The sequence below is a fragment of the Coenobita brevimanus genome, chromosome 89 (assembly GCF_032717465.1).
Source record: "Coenobita brevimanus isolate Jiangsu-jjx chromosome 89, ASM3271746v2, whole genome shotgun sequence".
Taxonomy (NCBI): Eukaryota; Metazoa; Arthropoda; class Malacostraca; order Decapoda; family Coenobitidae; genus Coenobita; species Coenobita brevimanus.
The window spans coordinates 917,606-933,395 of NC_137042.1; the positions used below are offsets into that span (position 1 = coordinate 917,606).

Genomic DNA, 15,790 nt, shown 5'->3' on the forward strand with positions numbered 1-15,790 from the left:
ATCGAAGATGAAATAATGACTATGGCAGGAATAGGTATAGATGGAGATCGAAGATGAAATAATGACTATGGCAGGAATAGGTATAGATGGAGATCGAAGATGAAATAATGACTATGGCAGGAATAGGTATAGATGGAGATCGAAGATGAAATAATGACTATGGCAGGAATAGGTATAGATGGAGATCGAAGATGAAATAATGACTATGGCAGGAATAGGTATAGATGGAGATCGAAGATGAAATAATGACTATGGCAGGAATAGGTATAGATGGAGATCGAAGATGAAATAATGACTATGGCAGGAATAGGTATAGATGGAGATCGAAGATGAAATAATGACTATGGCAGGAATAGGTATAGATGGAGATCGAAGATGAAATAATGACTATGGCAGGAATAGGTATAGATGGAGATCGAAGATGAAATAATGACTATGGCAGGAATAGGTATAGATGGAGATCGAAGATGAAATAATGACTATGGCAGGAATAGGTATAGATGGAGATCGAAGATGAAATAATGACTATGGCAGGGAATAGGTATAGATGGAGATCGAAGATGAAATAATGACTATGGCAGGAATAGGTATAGATGGAGATCGAAGATGAAATAATGACTATGGCAGGAATAGGTATAGATGGAGATCGAAGATGAAATAATGACTATGGCAGGAATAGGTATAGATGGAGATCGAAGATGAAATAATGACTATGGCAGGAATAGGTATAGATGGAGATCGAAGATGAAATAATGACTATGGCAGGAATAGGTATAGATGGAGATCGAAGATGAAATAATGACTATGGCAGGAATAGGTATAGATGGAGATCGAAGATGAAATAATGACTATGGCAGGAATAGGTATAGATGGAGATCGAAGATGAAATAATGACTATGGCAGGAATAGGTATAGATGGAGATCGAAGATGAAATAATGACTATGGCAGGAATAGGTATAGATGGAGATCGAAGATGAAATAATGACTATGGCAGGAATAGGTATAGATGGAGATCGAAGATGAAATAATGACTATGGCAGGAATAGGTATAGATGGAGATCGAAGATGAAATAATGACTATGGCAGGAATAGGTATAGATGGAGATCGAAGATGAAATAATGACTATGGCAGGAATAGGTATAGATGGAGATCGAAGATGAAATAATGACTATGGCAGGAATAGGTATAGATGGAGATCGAAGATGAAATAATGACTATGGCAGGAATAGGTATAGATGGAGATCAGAAGATGAAATAATGACTATGGCAGGAATAGGTATAGATGGAGATCGAAGATGAAATAATGACTATGGCAGGAATAGGTATAGATGGAGATCGAAGATGAAATAATGACTATGGCAGGAATAGGTATAGATGGAGATCGAAGATGAAATAATGACTATGGCAGGAATAGGTATAGATGGAGATCGAAGATGAAATAATGACTATGGCAGGAATAGGTATAGATGGAGATCGAAGATGAAATAATGACTATGGCAGGAATAGGTATAGATGGAGATCGAAGATGAAATAATGACTATGGCAGGAATAGGTATAGATGGAGATCGAAGATGAAATAATGACTATGGCAGGAATAGGTATAGATGGAGATCGAAGATGAAATAATGACTATGGCAGGAATAGGTATAGATGGAGATCGAAGATGAAATAATGACTATGGCAGGAATAGGTATAGATGGAGATCGAAGATGAAATAATGACTATGGCAGGAATAGGTATAGATGGAGATCGAAGATGAAATAATGACTATGGCAGGAATAGGTATAGATGGAGATCGAAGATGAAATAATGACTATGGCAGGAATAGGTATAGATGGAGATCGAAGATGAAATAATGACTATGGCAGGAATAGGTATAGATGGAGATCGAAGATGAAATAATGACTATGGCAGGAATAGGTATAGATGGAGATCGAAGATGAAATAATGACTATGGCAGGAATAGGTATAGATGGAGATCGAAGATGAAATAATGACTATGGCAGGAATAGGTATAGATGGAGATCGAAGATGAAATAATGACTATGGCAGGAATAGGTATAGATGGAGATCGAAGATGAAATAATGACTATGGCAGGAATAGGTATAGATGGAGATCGAAGATGAAATAATGACTATGGCAGGAATAGGTATAGATGGAGATCGAAGATGAAATAATGACTATGGCAGTGAAGGTTTAGAACAGCCTGCCATGCTGAGTAAAATATATAGCCAGTGCTTTTACCTGACACAGATCCCTAACGCCTTATAGCTCAGTTGATATGTGGTAGGATAGGAGGGTGGAGATGAACAGTAACCAAGGAGATTCATTCCTACACCATTACTAAGGTTTCTCATGCAACGACATACTGCTCAAAGTGTGGGAGTGACACAGTTTCATCATATGAAAACAAACCAACTATAGTAGAAAGAATACAATATAATACTAACGCATATTGGACTGGGCTCTCTGTTAGGTGGTTTGTACTATTTCTGGCAGGGAACAATATTGTGGGATTCATTCTGGCCTTTGGTTCCTTCTTCCCTGTATTAAATTCTTCATCATCATCATCATCATCATCTTCAACTGGACCTCCTTTCCCATCCTAAGGCAGGGTAAAGAGTGTCAACGTCCAGACAGCCCAAGTTTGCCCAATCCAATGGGCCACGCTTCCATTCACTTATCATTCAAGCCACCGGAATCCTGGCTCTATCTGATACGCCAAAAACTTTCACCACACTCTGTAGCTTCACATAAACTTTTCCTTGTATTAAAACTTTTCCTTGTATTACAGCTCGTCCTTGTTTTAAAACCCTCTCTTGTATTAAAACACACACACACACACACACCAAAGGCAGTAAAACAATGCTACACTTTTATACTGGTCAAACATGATACCAATCCGTTTACAATTATTGCTATATCACACAAACCTATCTATCTGTCTGTTTACTTCTGCCAGACGCATTCATCTAGGAAGGGGTGGCCACCAACAAAATCACCATGCCACTCTGTCCCCTGTCATCATGCTGCCCTCCCTCTTACTCACACCATCCATATTCATATACCTCCACCCCGTCCCCCCACCTCATCCTTGGACTCATTCTCCCCCTATATCTCATCAACATACTCTCATTTACTGTTCATTTATCTTGTCCTAAAACTGTCACCTCTCCACCATGAATGGCCAGCTGTAACGACTGATTACAACCAGATACACAGTCAGTCATCAGTACCGTAAGTGCTGTGAAAAGAATGTACAGCCATTTGCACCTGAAAATGCCCTATCTCCATCCTGAATGCCCAGTTGTACTCGTAATAATTATAGATCTCCACTTGAGTACGATGCTAGTCACGAAGAAGTGCTACTAAGGGGATGTAGGGCCATAGCAGTCTTTCTCTGCCACTGAGCTACGTGAAATAAGCTACAAGAGAACAAACACCTGGGCTAAGTTAAGGTGAAAAAGTCATGAAGCTAGTCACGAAGAAGTGCTATGAGTACAGCCACAGCATTGTCTTTTTCTGCCAATCAGCTGTGTGAAATAAGCTGTAAAACGACGACAATTTGGGCCATGTTAAGGTGACAGAACTATAGGCCATGTGTTATTCTGTGCACCAGGCCAACCATCTCAGAGTACTATGAACAGAACAGTATTGACGCAGGAGACAAACTGATTGCACTGCTGCTGAATCATGTATGTATATATGTATGTATGAATGTACAGTATGTATGTGTGTGTATGTATGTATGTACGATGTATGTATGTGTATGTATGAATGTACAGTATGTAGGTGTGTACGATGTATGTATGTGTATGTATGAATGTACAGTATGTATGTGTGTACGATGTATGTATGTGTATGTATGAATGTACAGTATGTGTGTGTGTATGTATGTACGATGTATGTATGTGTATGTATGAATGTAAAGTATGTGTGTATGTATGTATGTACGGTATGTATGTATGTATGTGTGCATGTATGTACGGTATGTGTGTACAGTATATGTGTGCATGTATGTATGTATGTATGAGGTATGTACGGTATGTATGTATGTACAGTATGTATGTGTGCATGTATGATGTATAAATGTAGATGTCCACTATAAGCACTACATCATTTCTTCTTAGTATTATGGTAGTCACACACACTTTTTCAGCCACCTGCTACGTGAAATAAGCTGCAAATGGACGACATTTTGCACCAAGTTAAGGTGCACCAACTACAGTCATCTTTCACAGGCATTATCTACGGTAACTTTATCTTTCCCTGTCACCTGAGATACTGGTGTGGATGTGGATGTGATAGACAGCGTTAGGAGAAATACACAGAGGTGGTCTGGCCATTTGGTGAGGATGGGGAGCGAGAGACTAGCGAGGAGAGTGTGTGAGTGAGGTTTAGGCCGAGGATGAGATGGAGGGATGGAGTGAAGAGGCATATGTGAGAGTGGGGTTTGAGCTGGGAGGAAGGCAGTGAAATGGCGAGGGACAGGGTGACGTGGAGGCGACTTGTTTGTGGTCACCCCTTACGAGAATAAGGCGTCTGGCAATAGATAAATAAACAGACGTTTATTCTAATCTGAAAATGATCGCTATCCCATTTCAGCTGGGTTGATAGCGAAGTGTAGTCAGTTTGGAGGGTTGATTTGACAAGTAGCCATGGAGACTCACTCCTACTTTAAGGCTCATCAAATTTCATGTAACCACGACTTAGTACTCCAGTTGTGGATGGGTGATTTGACTAGTAACCAAGGAGACTCACTCGAATTACACGCAAGACAACTAAGTATTCGGGCTGTGAGTGACCCAGGTCCCCAGATGAAAACAGACTGACTATAATAATAAATTAATAATAATAATAATAATAATAGCAATAATAATTCATCCATCCATCATCCAATCCTATGTCGCCCCATTAGAAACGTAGGAGCCCAGGGCTAGGCAAGTTGGTCCTGACATTTCAGATGAGAGTGACCAGCCTCACTCATCCTTGAGTACCGGTAGCATTACGTGAGCAATAAACCCCAACCACCCCTTGTATATAATCCTGCACAGGCTCAATCCGATTGAAGCGCCTTAATTACCCACTAAATCACAAGGTGCCGTAATCTAGTTATATGACTACCACCCAGCGTAGTAAATAGTTTCCTGGTGTACAGGAAACCACTTGGCTTGTCACTCAGTGTAGAGTCACCCATAGGCAGAAGGAAAGAAAGACACAAGAGGGAGTGTAAAGTCACCTGTAGGCAGAATAAAGAGGAAAGAATGAAGGAAAGAAAGACAAAAGAGGAGGGAAAGAACAGTGGAAAGGGCAGACACCCAAAGCAGCACTATATCGAGTGAGTGGACGGTAAGCGCCCCATAATAATAATAATACATATTGCAGGCACATTAACTGTATGAAAATTAGCTTATTCTATACTACTACCATCATCTAAACTATCCTACTTAGCGATAGGATGAGGTAGCATCCAGAAAGAGTTAAGTCAGATTCAAATGATGATGACAAAGATATAGCCAGGAGGAGGAAAGAAAGGCGTCGCGGATGATGATGATGATGATGACAAGAAATACCATGGAAAGCAAACAGCAACAGACCTTTTGGTCCCTTCGAGGCTGCTTAGTACAGAGTAAAACTATGACTACGGTACAGGATCTAACTTATATGCTGAAGACTAAGGAAAGTAAAGCAAGAAGGCTCCCCCCGCCTCCAAACCCTCCAGTTAAAACTGGCAGGAAAATGTGAGAAAGACCACCATACAACATGTAAAGCTGACGTGGAAATTTCATAGGAAAGACTGAAAAGAATCGTGTCTCCGCCCACAGCCATACAGCGTGTTAGTCAAAAAATCAGCTGAAAATCCGTAGACTTATGGCGGAATTTATAGTAAAGAAAAATATATAAACGTACTTGTTGATTCTTATTTATGTACTGATATATTTATTTATATAAAATTATAAGAATGTATATTCAATGCTGGTATCCCTGAGTGCCGTACGCGTTTGGTACGTGAACACCATCTTGTGTCCTGCAAACGTGAACCGTCCACGTCCAGTCTGAGCCAGGCCACCACTCGAGCTGTATGGTCGTAACGGGAAACACTCTTTACCAACTTGTTCATCTGCTGTCGGTAAGTTGATGTATTTTTACCCGTATATTGCAATGTGCTGTATAGGTTACACTCAGACTTTCTTTCTTTAAAATTCCTAGGTAAATATGAGAAAGAAACAATTTCACTTGCCGACGAAATATTGCACCAATGTATGTCAACGAAAGGTACCGTCCACCATATTTAGAGAGCGAGGGGGACGAGGAAAGAGGAGAAGGAAGGGGGCAAGGGAACAGGAGGAGGGGAAGAGGGCACTTTCCTTGCCCCCTCCCCCTCCTACACTCCCTCCTCCTCTTTCCTTGCTCCTCTTCCCCCTCCCCATTTTCTTGCCCCTCCCCCTCCTACTCTTTCCTTGACCCCCTCCCCTCCTCTTTACTCCTCCTCCTCATTTTTCCTTGTCCCCTCACCCTCCTCCTCTTTCCTTGCCTCCCTCCCCCTCCATTTTCTTTGTTCCCTCCCCCTGCTCCTCTTTCCTTGCCCTCTCCCCTCCTCCTCTTTACCCCTCCCCTTCCTTTTTCCTTGTCCCTCCCCTCCTCCTCCTTCTTTGCCCCCCTCTCCATCCTTTTTCTTTGCCCCTTCCCCCTCCTTCTCTTTCCTTGTCCCCTTTCCTCTTGACTTCTCCCCCTCCTCTTTCCTTGGACCCCTCCCCTCCTCTTTTCTTGGGCCCCTCCCCTCCTTCTCCTTCCTTGGCCCCCTCCCCTCCTCCTCTTTCCTTGGCCCCCTCCCCTCCTCCTCTTTCCTTGGCCCCCTCCCCTCCTCCTCTTTCCTTGGCCCCCTCCCCTCCTCCTCTTCCTTGGCTCCTTCCCCACCTCTTTCCTTGAACTCCTGCCCTCCTTCATTTTCCTTGGCTCCTTCTCCTCCTCTTTCCTTGGCCCCCTCCCCCTCTCCCCTCCTGGCGGACGGTACCAAACAGCATCTTTTGTCTGATTTATTATTAAGCAACTATATATTTCGTTTCAAATCCTTCAGTGATGTCCAAAAGGCGGGTGTACAAAGAAGAATTCCATGACATTGGGTTTACGCTTCTCATCGATCGTGGGGTCGAAAAACCTCAATGTGTTAGATGTGGGGAAGTGCTCAGCCATGAGTCGCTTAAAGCAAACCAGCTCGAGCGCCATCTCCAGGGAAAACACCCGACGCTGGCGGGGAAAGACCGCCAGTATTTGAAGAGGAAAGAACAACTGCAACGTCAGCGGTTGTACACCCCTATGAACACAGGAGTGTATTCTGTTCGACAAGCAACAATTGCATCCTATCTGGCTGCAAAAAGAATTACAAAGGGTAAACAGCCACATACAAGTGGGGAAAAGTTGGTGATGCCAGCAGTCCTTGATGTGGTTTGTACTATTTTCGGAGATGATGCGGAGAAAAAAAAAAAAAAAAAAAAAAAAACTATTCCATTGCCAGACAACATAATTAGCCGACGGATTCAAGAGATGTCGGAAGACATCAAAGAACAGGTAGTGGCTGCCATCAAGGAAAGCGGAAACTTCAGCTCGCAGTTGGATGAGTCAAGTGACGTCAGTGACGATGCACAGCTCTTGGTATATGTGCGGTGCCAAGGGAAGAATGACATGGAAGAGAACTTGTTCTGTAAACGGCTGGAGACGACAACAACAGGTGAAGATCTGTTCAAGTTGGTTGACAGCTTCATCAAGAAAGAAGGCCTCAGCTGGGATCAGTGCTTCAGTGTGTGCACGGGTGGTGCACCAGCAATGCTAGGGGCACATCAGGGTTTCACCGCTAGAAACAAGTCAACACCGCAGTGATAATGACTCATTGTCTGTTCCACTGGGAAAACCTTGCCTCCCGGAAACTGTCACTTGAGCTTAACTCTGTGATAAAAGATGTGATTCAAATAGTGAATTTTATTAAACCATCAGCTCTGAATTCCAGGCTGTTCAGTCAGATGTGCTCTGATATGGGGTCGGAATATGAACACCTGCTTTACTACTCTTGTGTCAGGTGGCTGTCCCGAGGGAAAGTGCTCCAGAGAGTGTTTGAAATGCGTGCAGAGGTTGAAATCTTCTTGAACGAGAAGAAACATGCACTGGCATCAAGGCTTGCAGAACCAAGGTGGTTGCTTAAACTGGCATATCCAACAGACATATTTACAGTGTTAAATCTGCTGAATATATCCATGCAAGGAACAGAAAAAACTCATCTCTTTGTGTCAGAAAAGCTCAAGGCATTCAAGGCGAAACAGGTCGTGGAAGGGAAAGATTGAGCGGGGGAAAACTGCATCCTTTCCACTCTTGAACCTTTTTCAGGAAGATGAAGACGTCACGCTTGTGGACGAACAAAGTGTATTGATGAACACCTTGAAAAGTTGAGTGAGGAGTTTGACAGATATATTCCGGATGAACGAGTTGCATGAGAAATACAAATGGGTGCGCAGACCCTTCGATGTCCACGTCAGAGACCTCTCAGAAGAAGAGTCTTCCATCCCAAATCTGCAAGAGGAGCTCATCGAGGTGCAACATGATGAAACAGTCACTAGCAGTGTTCTGGACTACTGTGAAGGAGAAACCAGTCCTCGGCAGTGAGGCTGTGAAAGTGCTGTTGCCGTTCGTTACAACCTATTTGTGCGGATCAGGGTTTGCATATCTGGCTGCCATCAACACGAAAAGCAGAAATTGGTTGCAACCTGAACATGATTTGAGGGTAGCACTTTCTACGATTGAGCCGCGAATGGAGAAGCTTACCAGCGAGATCCAGGCACAAGGCCCCCATGAAAATCAATTTATCAGTTGATAAAAAACATTTTTAGTTTTGTTTGTCTTTGTGGAATGTGACAAAATATTATTTCAGAAGTGGATGTTTTGGTTCAAATAATGCTTTTAAATGTCTATAACTAAAATAACATTTAATGATGATAATTTTGTCTTTTTCAACCTTACAGTACCTCTCTTACACGGATATTAATTACACTTGCCCCTTGCTGTTACAGCCTACAACCAGCAATATACAATAATACATTACATACAGTGTATAAAACCAGTGGGGTCGCGGTCATGGCTAGATGTGCATGATTGGGGTCGCCTGGAAAAAAGGTTGGCAACCACTGCTCTAACTCATGGCCATTCTCACTCTCTCTCTCTCTCTAAATATCTCTTAATTATACGGCAGTTTCTTCTTCAGCTCTAACTCATGGGCACTCTCTCTCTCTCTCTAAATCACATCTCTTAACCATGATGCAGTTTGTTCTTCTCCTCTCTCTCTCTCTCTCTCTCTCTCTCTCTCTCTCTCTCTCTCTCTCTCTCTAACCCATGGGCAGCCACTTACATCACTGCAACCCACCCAACCATCATGACTTGCAAGTATTATCAAGAGGATGGAGAGGATAGTGAGCGAGAGACTAACGAGACGAGTGTATGTGAGTGAGGTGGAGGCCAAGGATGAGATGGAGGGATGGAGTGGAGAGGTATATGAGAAGACGATGCGAGTTTGGAGCAGGGAAGCGAAATGGCGGACAGGGTGACATGGATGCGATTTGTCTGTGGCCATCCCTTGCGTGATGAAAGTGTCTGGCGATAGACAGATGGATAGATGGAAAAAAAAAAGTTGACAATGCAAAGACCTATTTTACCGTTAGTACATAATAATAAAATCTGTCGAGTATATCAATAAGCTTACAAAAAACAAAAGCAAAAATAAAAGTCAATTACAAAGAAAATCCTCACCGTAAGCATCAGGTGTTGCCACAGTAATAAATGGCCCATCTGCCCATCTCCACCAGTCACGTTTCGTCACTATTCTGCACCAAACTGCTCCACACAACCACCATGCTACCTGAGGACAAATATCAACAGTTAGAATAAGGTGGAACTGAACTGAATACTGGATTCTTAGCGCCTGTCAAAAACCATATGGCACTAATTCAAAGCTAAAGACACATGATAAGCAAAGGAACAAATAACTGGAGAGAAGACAGTAAGGGAGAGAATAATTACCCGGTACTAAATGATGCTGACTACTAAAATGAATTCAATACTGGATTCCTAGCGCCTGTCAGGGATCATATGGCACTAATTCACAGCCAAGACACATGATAAGCAACGGGACAAATAACTGGAGAGAAGACAGTAAGGGAGAGAATAATGACTAAAGGTTGTTGACTACTTAACTGAATTCAATATTGCATTCCTAGCGCCTGTCAGGGATCATATGGCACTAATTCAAAGCTAAAGACTCATGATATGCAAAGGAACAAAACACTGGAGAGAAGACAGTAAGGGAGAGAATCATGACTAAAAGCTGCTGACTACCTACACAAGATTTTCACTGTACAAGTAAGTCTGGTATGTGGAAAAATAAAAGTGCTGTAAATCAGAGGAGACTGGTGATGGTAAGCAGTTGTAGTAGCAGTAGCAATAGTAGAAGCAGTAGTGGTGGTGGCAGCAGCAGTACCACAATAGTAGTAGTAGTAGTGTCACAGTAGTGGTGGTAGTACAAGTTAATAATAATGTAGCCCTAGATTCATCTGAGACGTCAAACCTCCACTTTTCGTGGGGCAGGGCAGTAGCTGGGAATGTTATTTAACCATGCAGTGTAGCCGCCCAGACATATCAGTGCCACCACATGAAGGCGTCCCTCTCCACCACCAAAGCAAAGCGGCAAATCAGCTTTATTGGTAGAAATGGAACTGTATTGGGCTTTTTTCTGTAAATTATTGAAAATATAACCCCTTCGATCCACTGACATTATCTATTACCACATCACTTAAACCTGTAAGGGGTAGCCACAGACAAATGGCCTCCATGTTGTTCTGTCCTCTGCCACTTGACTCCCCTCCCTCCAACTCACACTCCCTTTTCTCATATATTTCCCCATTCCATTCATCCATCTCATTCTTGGTCTCCACCTCACTCATATACTCTCCTCTAGTCAGTCTCTCATTCTCCATCCTCTCCACATGACCAAACATATGCTTCAGATTATTCTTGCTACCTCTAGGTGTTTATATTCAGCTTAGGAGAGACTTCAAACTGGCGAGGTTAGATACAGTATAACCTTCTTTAATCCCTATACTGTACTATACCCGGGTGCAGTGGTGGGTGCTGACCACTACCATCCACTTACTTGATGTAGTGCTGCCTACTTCTTCTTTCATTCGTCATTCCCTTTTTGTATCTGTCCCACTATCTGTCTACCTCTTCCTTCGCCTGTCATTCCCTTTTTGTGTCAGCCATCTTCTCTTCCTGGTTTTCCCATCCTTCCTGTTGCTTTTTATTAAGCTTTCCACTTCAAGTGGCTCTACACTGAGTGACAAGCCTACTGGTTTCCTATAACCAAGGAAACCCTTTACAACGCTGGGTGGTAACCATAACACCAAACAGCAGCATGATGTGCAGCCTACTATGGCCGTACAACGCTGGGTGGTAACCATAACACCAAACAGCAGCATGATGTGCAGCCTACTATGGCGTCCCTGTTACTGGATGCAGATGCAAATTCCGTCTGGCAACCCAACCTGCATACTCTTGCCCGCACCTGGCAGTGGCAAGGTGCTGTCCACTGCAAGGAAACACTGGTTCACTGCATGGCACGGCCCTGCAAGAGGAGCAGCTTGCTTGCGATTGATAGGTCCGCTCAACCAGACAGATCAGGGCTACACAACAACTGTTCACGAGTAGTTTTAAACTGAATAAAGTGGTCCAGAAATACCAAGAACAAAATGTTAAATACATCAATGGACTGAGATGACAAGAATAACACTGACAATATGTCACTGGATTCAAGAAGTTAACAACAAATAAGACTGGAAAAAGGGAACAGATAGCAAGGAATTACTGTATTCTTCTCGCCTGACATCCATGTGACTTAGCAATACGACATTTGTTCTAACTTGCGAAGAATACCAACCCTTTTCAGCTTAGTGATGGCCAGGTGTAGTCTAACAAGGGTGGATTGACTTACACTGATACAACATGGAGAGGCATTTTGTTTGACTATTTTGTAAGAATATAAGTATTCATGAAAGACCTATTTTGCCCTCCAATTTCCTCATGCGGATGTACTATCAACTTTAAAATCCCCTGCTCCAGGGGTGAAGATCCTCTCAGAAGTTAATGGAAGCAACAAAATGAAAAATACTGTATACTGTATATGTCCTATGTTTGCCATTCTCAACAGAGGTCATAAAGACCTCAGCTTAACATACCAAGACACACCACTTATGGAAACATATTTTCGGTCTAAGTTGAATAAAATGACCTGGAGATGGCAAGAATAAACTAAGACATCATCGGAGTGAAGTGGCAAAGAAAGACGCTGACCTGGACTGAGAACATACTACACTCAGACACTAATTTTCATGTAGGTACCTACTGACTAAAATCACTTGGAGCCTGCCAGACTAAATTAAGGTGTCAGTGCACTAAGAAGGCTAAAAGACTCACCTTAATTCGAAAGCCACTACACTGGGGCCACTGGTTCTCTGTAACTTAGGCTGCCACGTACCGCTGCCTGACTCTGTATTCATGTTGCCATCTTGCAAGTAACCCAAGTAACGCACTAGTAACAAGTAACATCGTACCTGCAAGTGAAAGGAACAATTAGTTGCAGGTGGGGGAAGAAAGTGACCAATATTACTCTTGTTATCATCAAAGAAAATACACCACATGTTGAGCCTGTACCCCATGAAGAGTCCAAGAGGGGCCAAAATTGTTGTACAAGGCAGTATGTAAACAGAGCTTCACAAGACACTCACCTGCAATATCTGATGTGTTGTGGGCACAGCTGTGTGTGTGTGTGTGTGTGTGTGTGTGTGTGTGTGTGTAGCAGTGGGAGTAGGAAATGAATACGCAGTACAAGATATATTGGTGTGTGTGTGTGTGTGTGTGTGTGTGTGTGTGTGTATGTGTGTGTGTGGTATAGGAAATGAATACACAGTATATGATACACAACTAACACTGCCAACACTGTGCCGTCGTTGCAACACACAAGAAATATCCAGGTGTAGTAGCAGAGCAGCGTTATAAATGCACCACACTATTTTCACACAGGCCACACAACTTCAATGCAATATTAGAGTACACAGTCACGCTGCCCAGACTTTGCAATTCCTGACCCAACCATGCAATGCTGAGAGCAATTTGCCTGATTACTGTACAGGATTTTTTTGTGAATATCAGTAAGTATTAACCTCATAGTGGTAGGTGGTGGCGACCATCATCCACTCACTTGATGTAGTGCTGCCTACTTCATCCTTAGCCTTTATCATTTTCTTTCTGTGCCTGCCCTCCTCTCTTCCTATTTCTCCCATCTTTCCTGTCACTTCTTATTGCTTTTCTTTCCTTTACAGGTGGCTTTACATTGAGTGACAAGCCTAATGGTTTCCTGTAAGCCAAGAAACCATTTACAACGCTGGGTGGTAACCATATAAACAAACCATACGTGCTCCCTACGTGTCAACAAGTGGGTTGGTGGAGGGTTAGTGCCTCTCCCCGTAAAACAAATAACTCAAAGTCAAATGGCCACCCCTTACGGGATTATGGCGTCTGGCAATAGATAGATTAACCTGATAAAATCAACAGACAGCGGTAGTAAAAGTGTTACTGTGACTCCCTGCTCATCTAAACGTGAACCCGGTGGTCTGCAGGATGAAGTTACCTCTCTGCAGTGTCACATCCTGCTGTCATGGGATAGGGACTGAGCAACGTATATATTAATAGTGGTACGGGCGTGGTTATATCAGTGCCACCACCTGCAGGCGTCCCTCCAACACGTCATCGGCTTGAAGGAATTAATTACGTGGAATCCTCTTCAAAAAATACCCCAAACCCACAACGTAATACTAAAAAGGACAATAACCAATAACTCTATCTATATCTATCGCCAGACGCCATAATCCCGTAAAGAGTGGCCATTTGACTTTTGAGTTATTTGTTTTACGGGGAGGGGCACTAACCCTCCACCAACCCACTTGTTGACACGTAGGGAGCACGTATTGTTTGGTTATATGGTTACCACCCAGCGTTGTAAATGGTTTCTTGGCTTACAGGAAATCATTTGGCTTGTCACTCAATGTAAAGCCACCTGTAAAGGAAAGAAAAGCAAAAACAAGTGACAGGAAAGATGGGAGAAATAGGAAGAGAGGAGGACAGGCACAGAAAAAGAATTGTAAAGGCTAAGGAAGAAGTAGGCAGCACTACATTAAGTGAGTGGATGATGGTGAGAAATAGGAAGAAAGGAGGGCAGGCACAGAAAAAGAATTATAAAGGCTAAGGAAGTAGGCAGCACTACATCAAGTGAGTGGATTATGGTCGCCACCACCAACCACCAATAATAACCAATGCCAATAATAAACAATAAACAATAAATCAACGGAATTACATAACACACGAACATCCTAATAATGTCGGGGGCAGAATGTTTACAAAATGTCGGCAAGGACATGAAAAACACCGACATCCTTTAAATATCTGCAAACAACAATATTCTCCCACCAAACTACACTTATTTACCTGCATTACCTTGCATAACAACAGTAAGCAGAATTAAGTGGGGAAATTAGCTGTATGTAAGGAAAATATGGATGCAGAGCAGGATACTTAACTTACTACGCCAGCCATCTTCAACGTCAAATCTTACAAGGATGCCACATATCATCTCAATACATCCACTCTCCCTCACACGCGTACACCCTAATAATTCCTATCTAACATTTGTGAGTAGATTTATGTAAGTAAATTGGATGGAAGCTGCCGAAATACGAATCACAGCAGGATACCTAAGCTGGCCTTCTTCGGCGTCTGTTCTTCCATTTACACCACCATTGCACAAACCATCTCAAAACATGAATATTTCCTTCACATACCTATACCCTAGTAATCTCTATCAACTTATTTAATATTAACAAGCAGAATTATGCAGGTAAATCAGAAGCTAGTGGTAAAACCATTGAAGTGGACCAGGATACTCACGAAGCCAGCCTTCTTCAGCGTCTGCTTGGAATTTGTTGCCCTTTCTGATCACGAAACACGAATTCTCACTAGAAATGCTCACCTCTATGTTATCTCCATTGCCATATCTAATTTTCACAAGCACAACAATACAAGTAAATTAACTGGAACCGCTTGAAAATTTGGAATCAAGGCAAGATACTCACCACATCACTTCTTAAGGTCCTTTCAAAACATGGCGTCGGTTACGCTTACACTCCCATCGCCAACCTCGGATGTATTCATAAAGATCTTAAACCAATTTCCGAGATTTAGAAAGTCTTCACAGCATTGTTAAAACATTAGAAATAATTTTGTTTGGTTAATTATTTCGTTTTTTTTTTTTATATTTTTTGGCTTGGTTGCGTTCATACTGAAAGATAAACAAACAATTTTATACACGTCTACCTGACGCTCAAAACATTTATAATTTTGGAACCTTGGTTGCGTCTCCGATGTGATGCCCGCGAAGTTCAAATTGGTGTTCTAGTTTTGATCAATTCGCTGTTTATATGCTAGTATCGCTGCACTTATGATCGAGTTAGCTGTGTAAAAGATTTATATGCTGCATTATTTGCATGGATGCTACCCTCTTACGGGATATTTTGGGTTTGCTGACGATAACATGAAGCCAAGGTCAATAATTACGAACAACATTCCCACATCTGGCACTCTTTTCTAGTTTCAAATTCTTTCCCTAGAATTAGTTAAAACCTTAGTAGTACTAAATGTT

The 15,790-nt window shown here is 42.3% G+C and overlaps 1 protein-coding gene across 1 annotated transcript; it reads left to right on the top strand.

The window, feature by feature from the left end:
* The first annotated feature begins 7,548 nt into the window (after positions 1 to 7,548).
* LOC145411339 (zinc finger BED domain-containing protein 5-like) lies at positions 7,549 to 7,881 on the top strand. The gene has a single exon (XM_080281367.1). The coding sequence runs from the start codon at positions 7,549 to 7,551 to the stop codon at positions 7,879 to 7,881; it is 333 nt and encodes a 110-aa protein (XP_080137493.1).
* The last annotated feature ends 7,909 nt before the right edge of the window (positions 7,882 to 15,790 follow it).

Bases quoted from the DNA above. Each gene is read 5' to 3' on its own strand.
- LOC145411339 (XM_080281367.1), top strand. From the start codon at position 7,549: ATGTCGGAAGACATCAAAGAACAGGTAGTGGCTGCCATCAAGGAAAGC.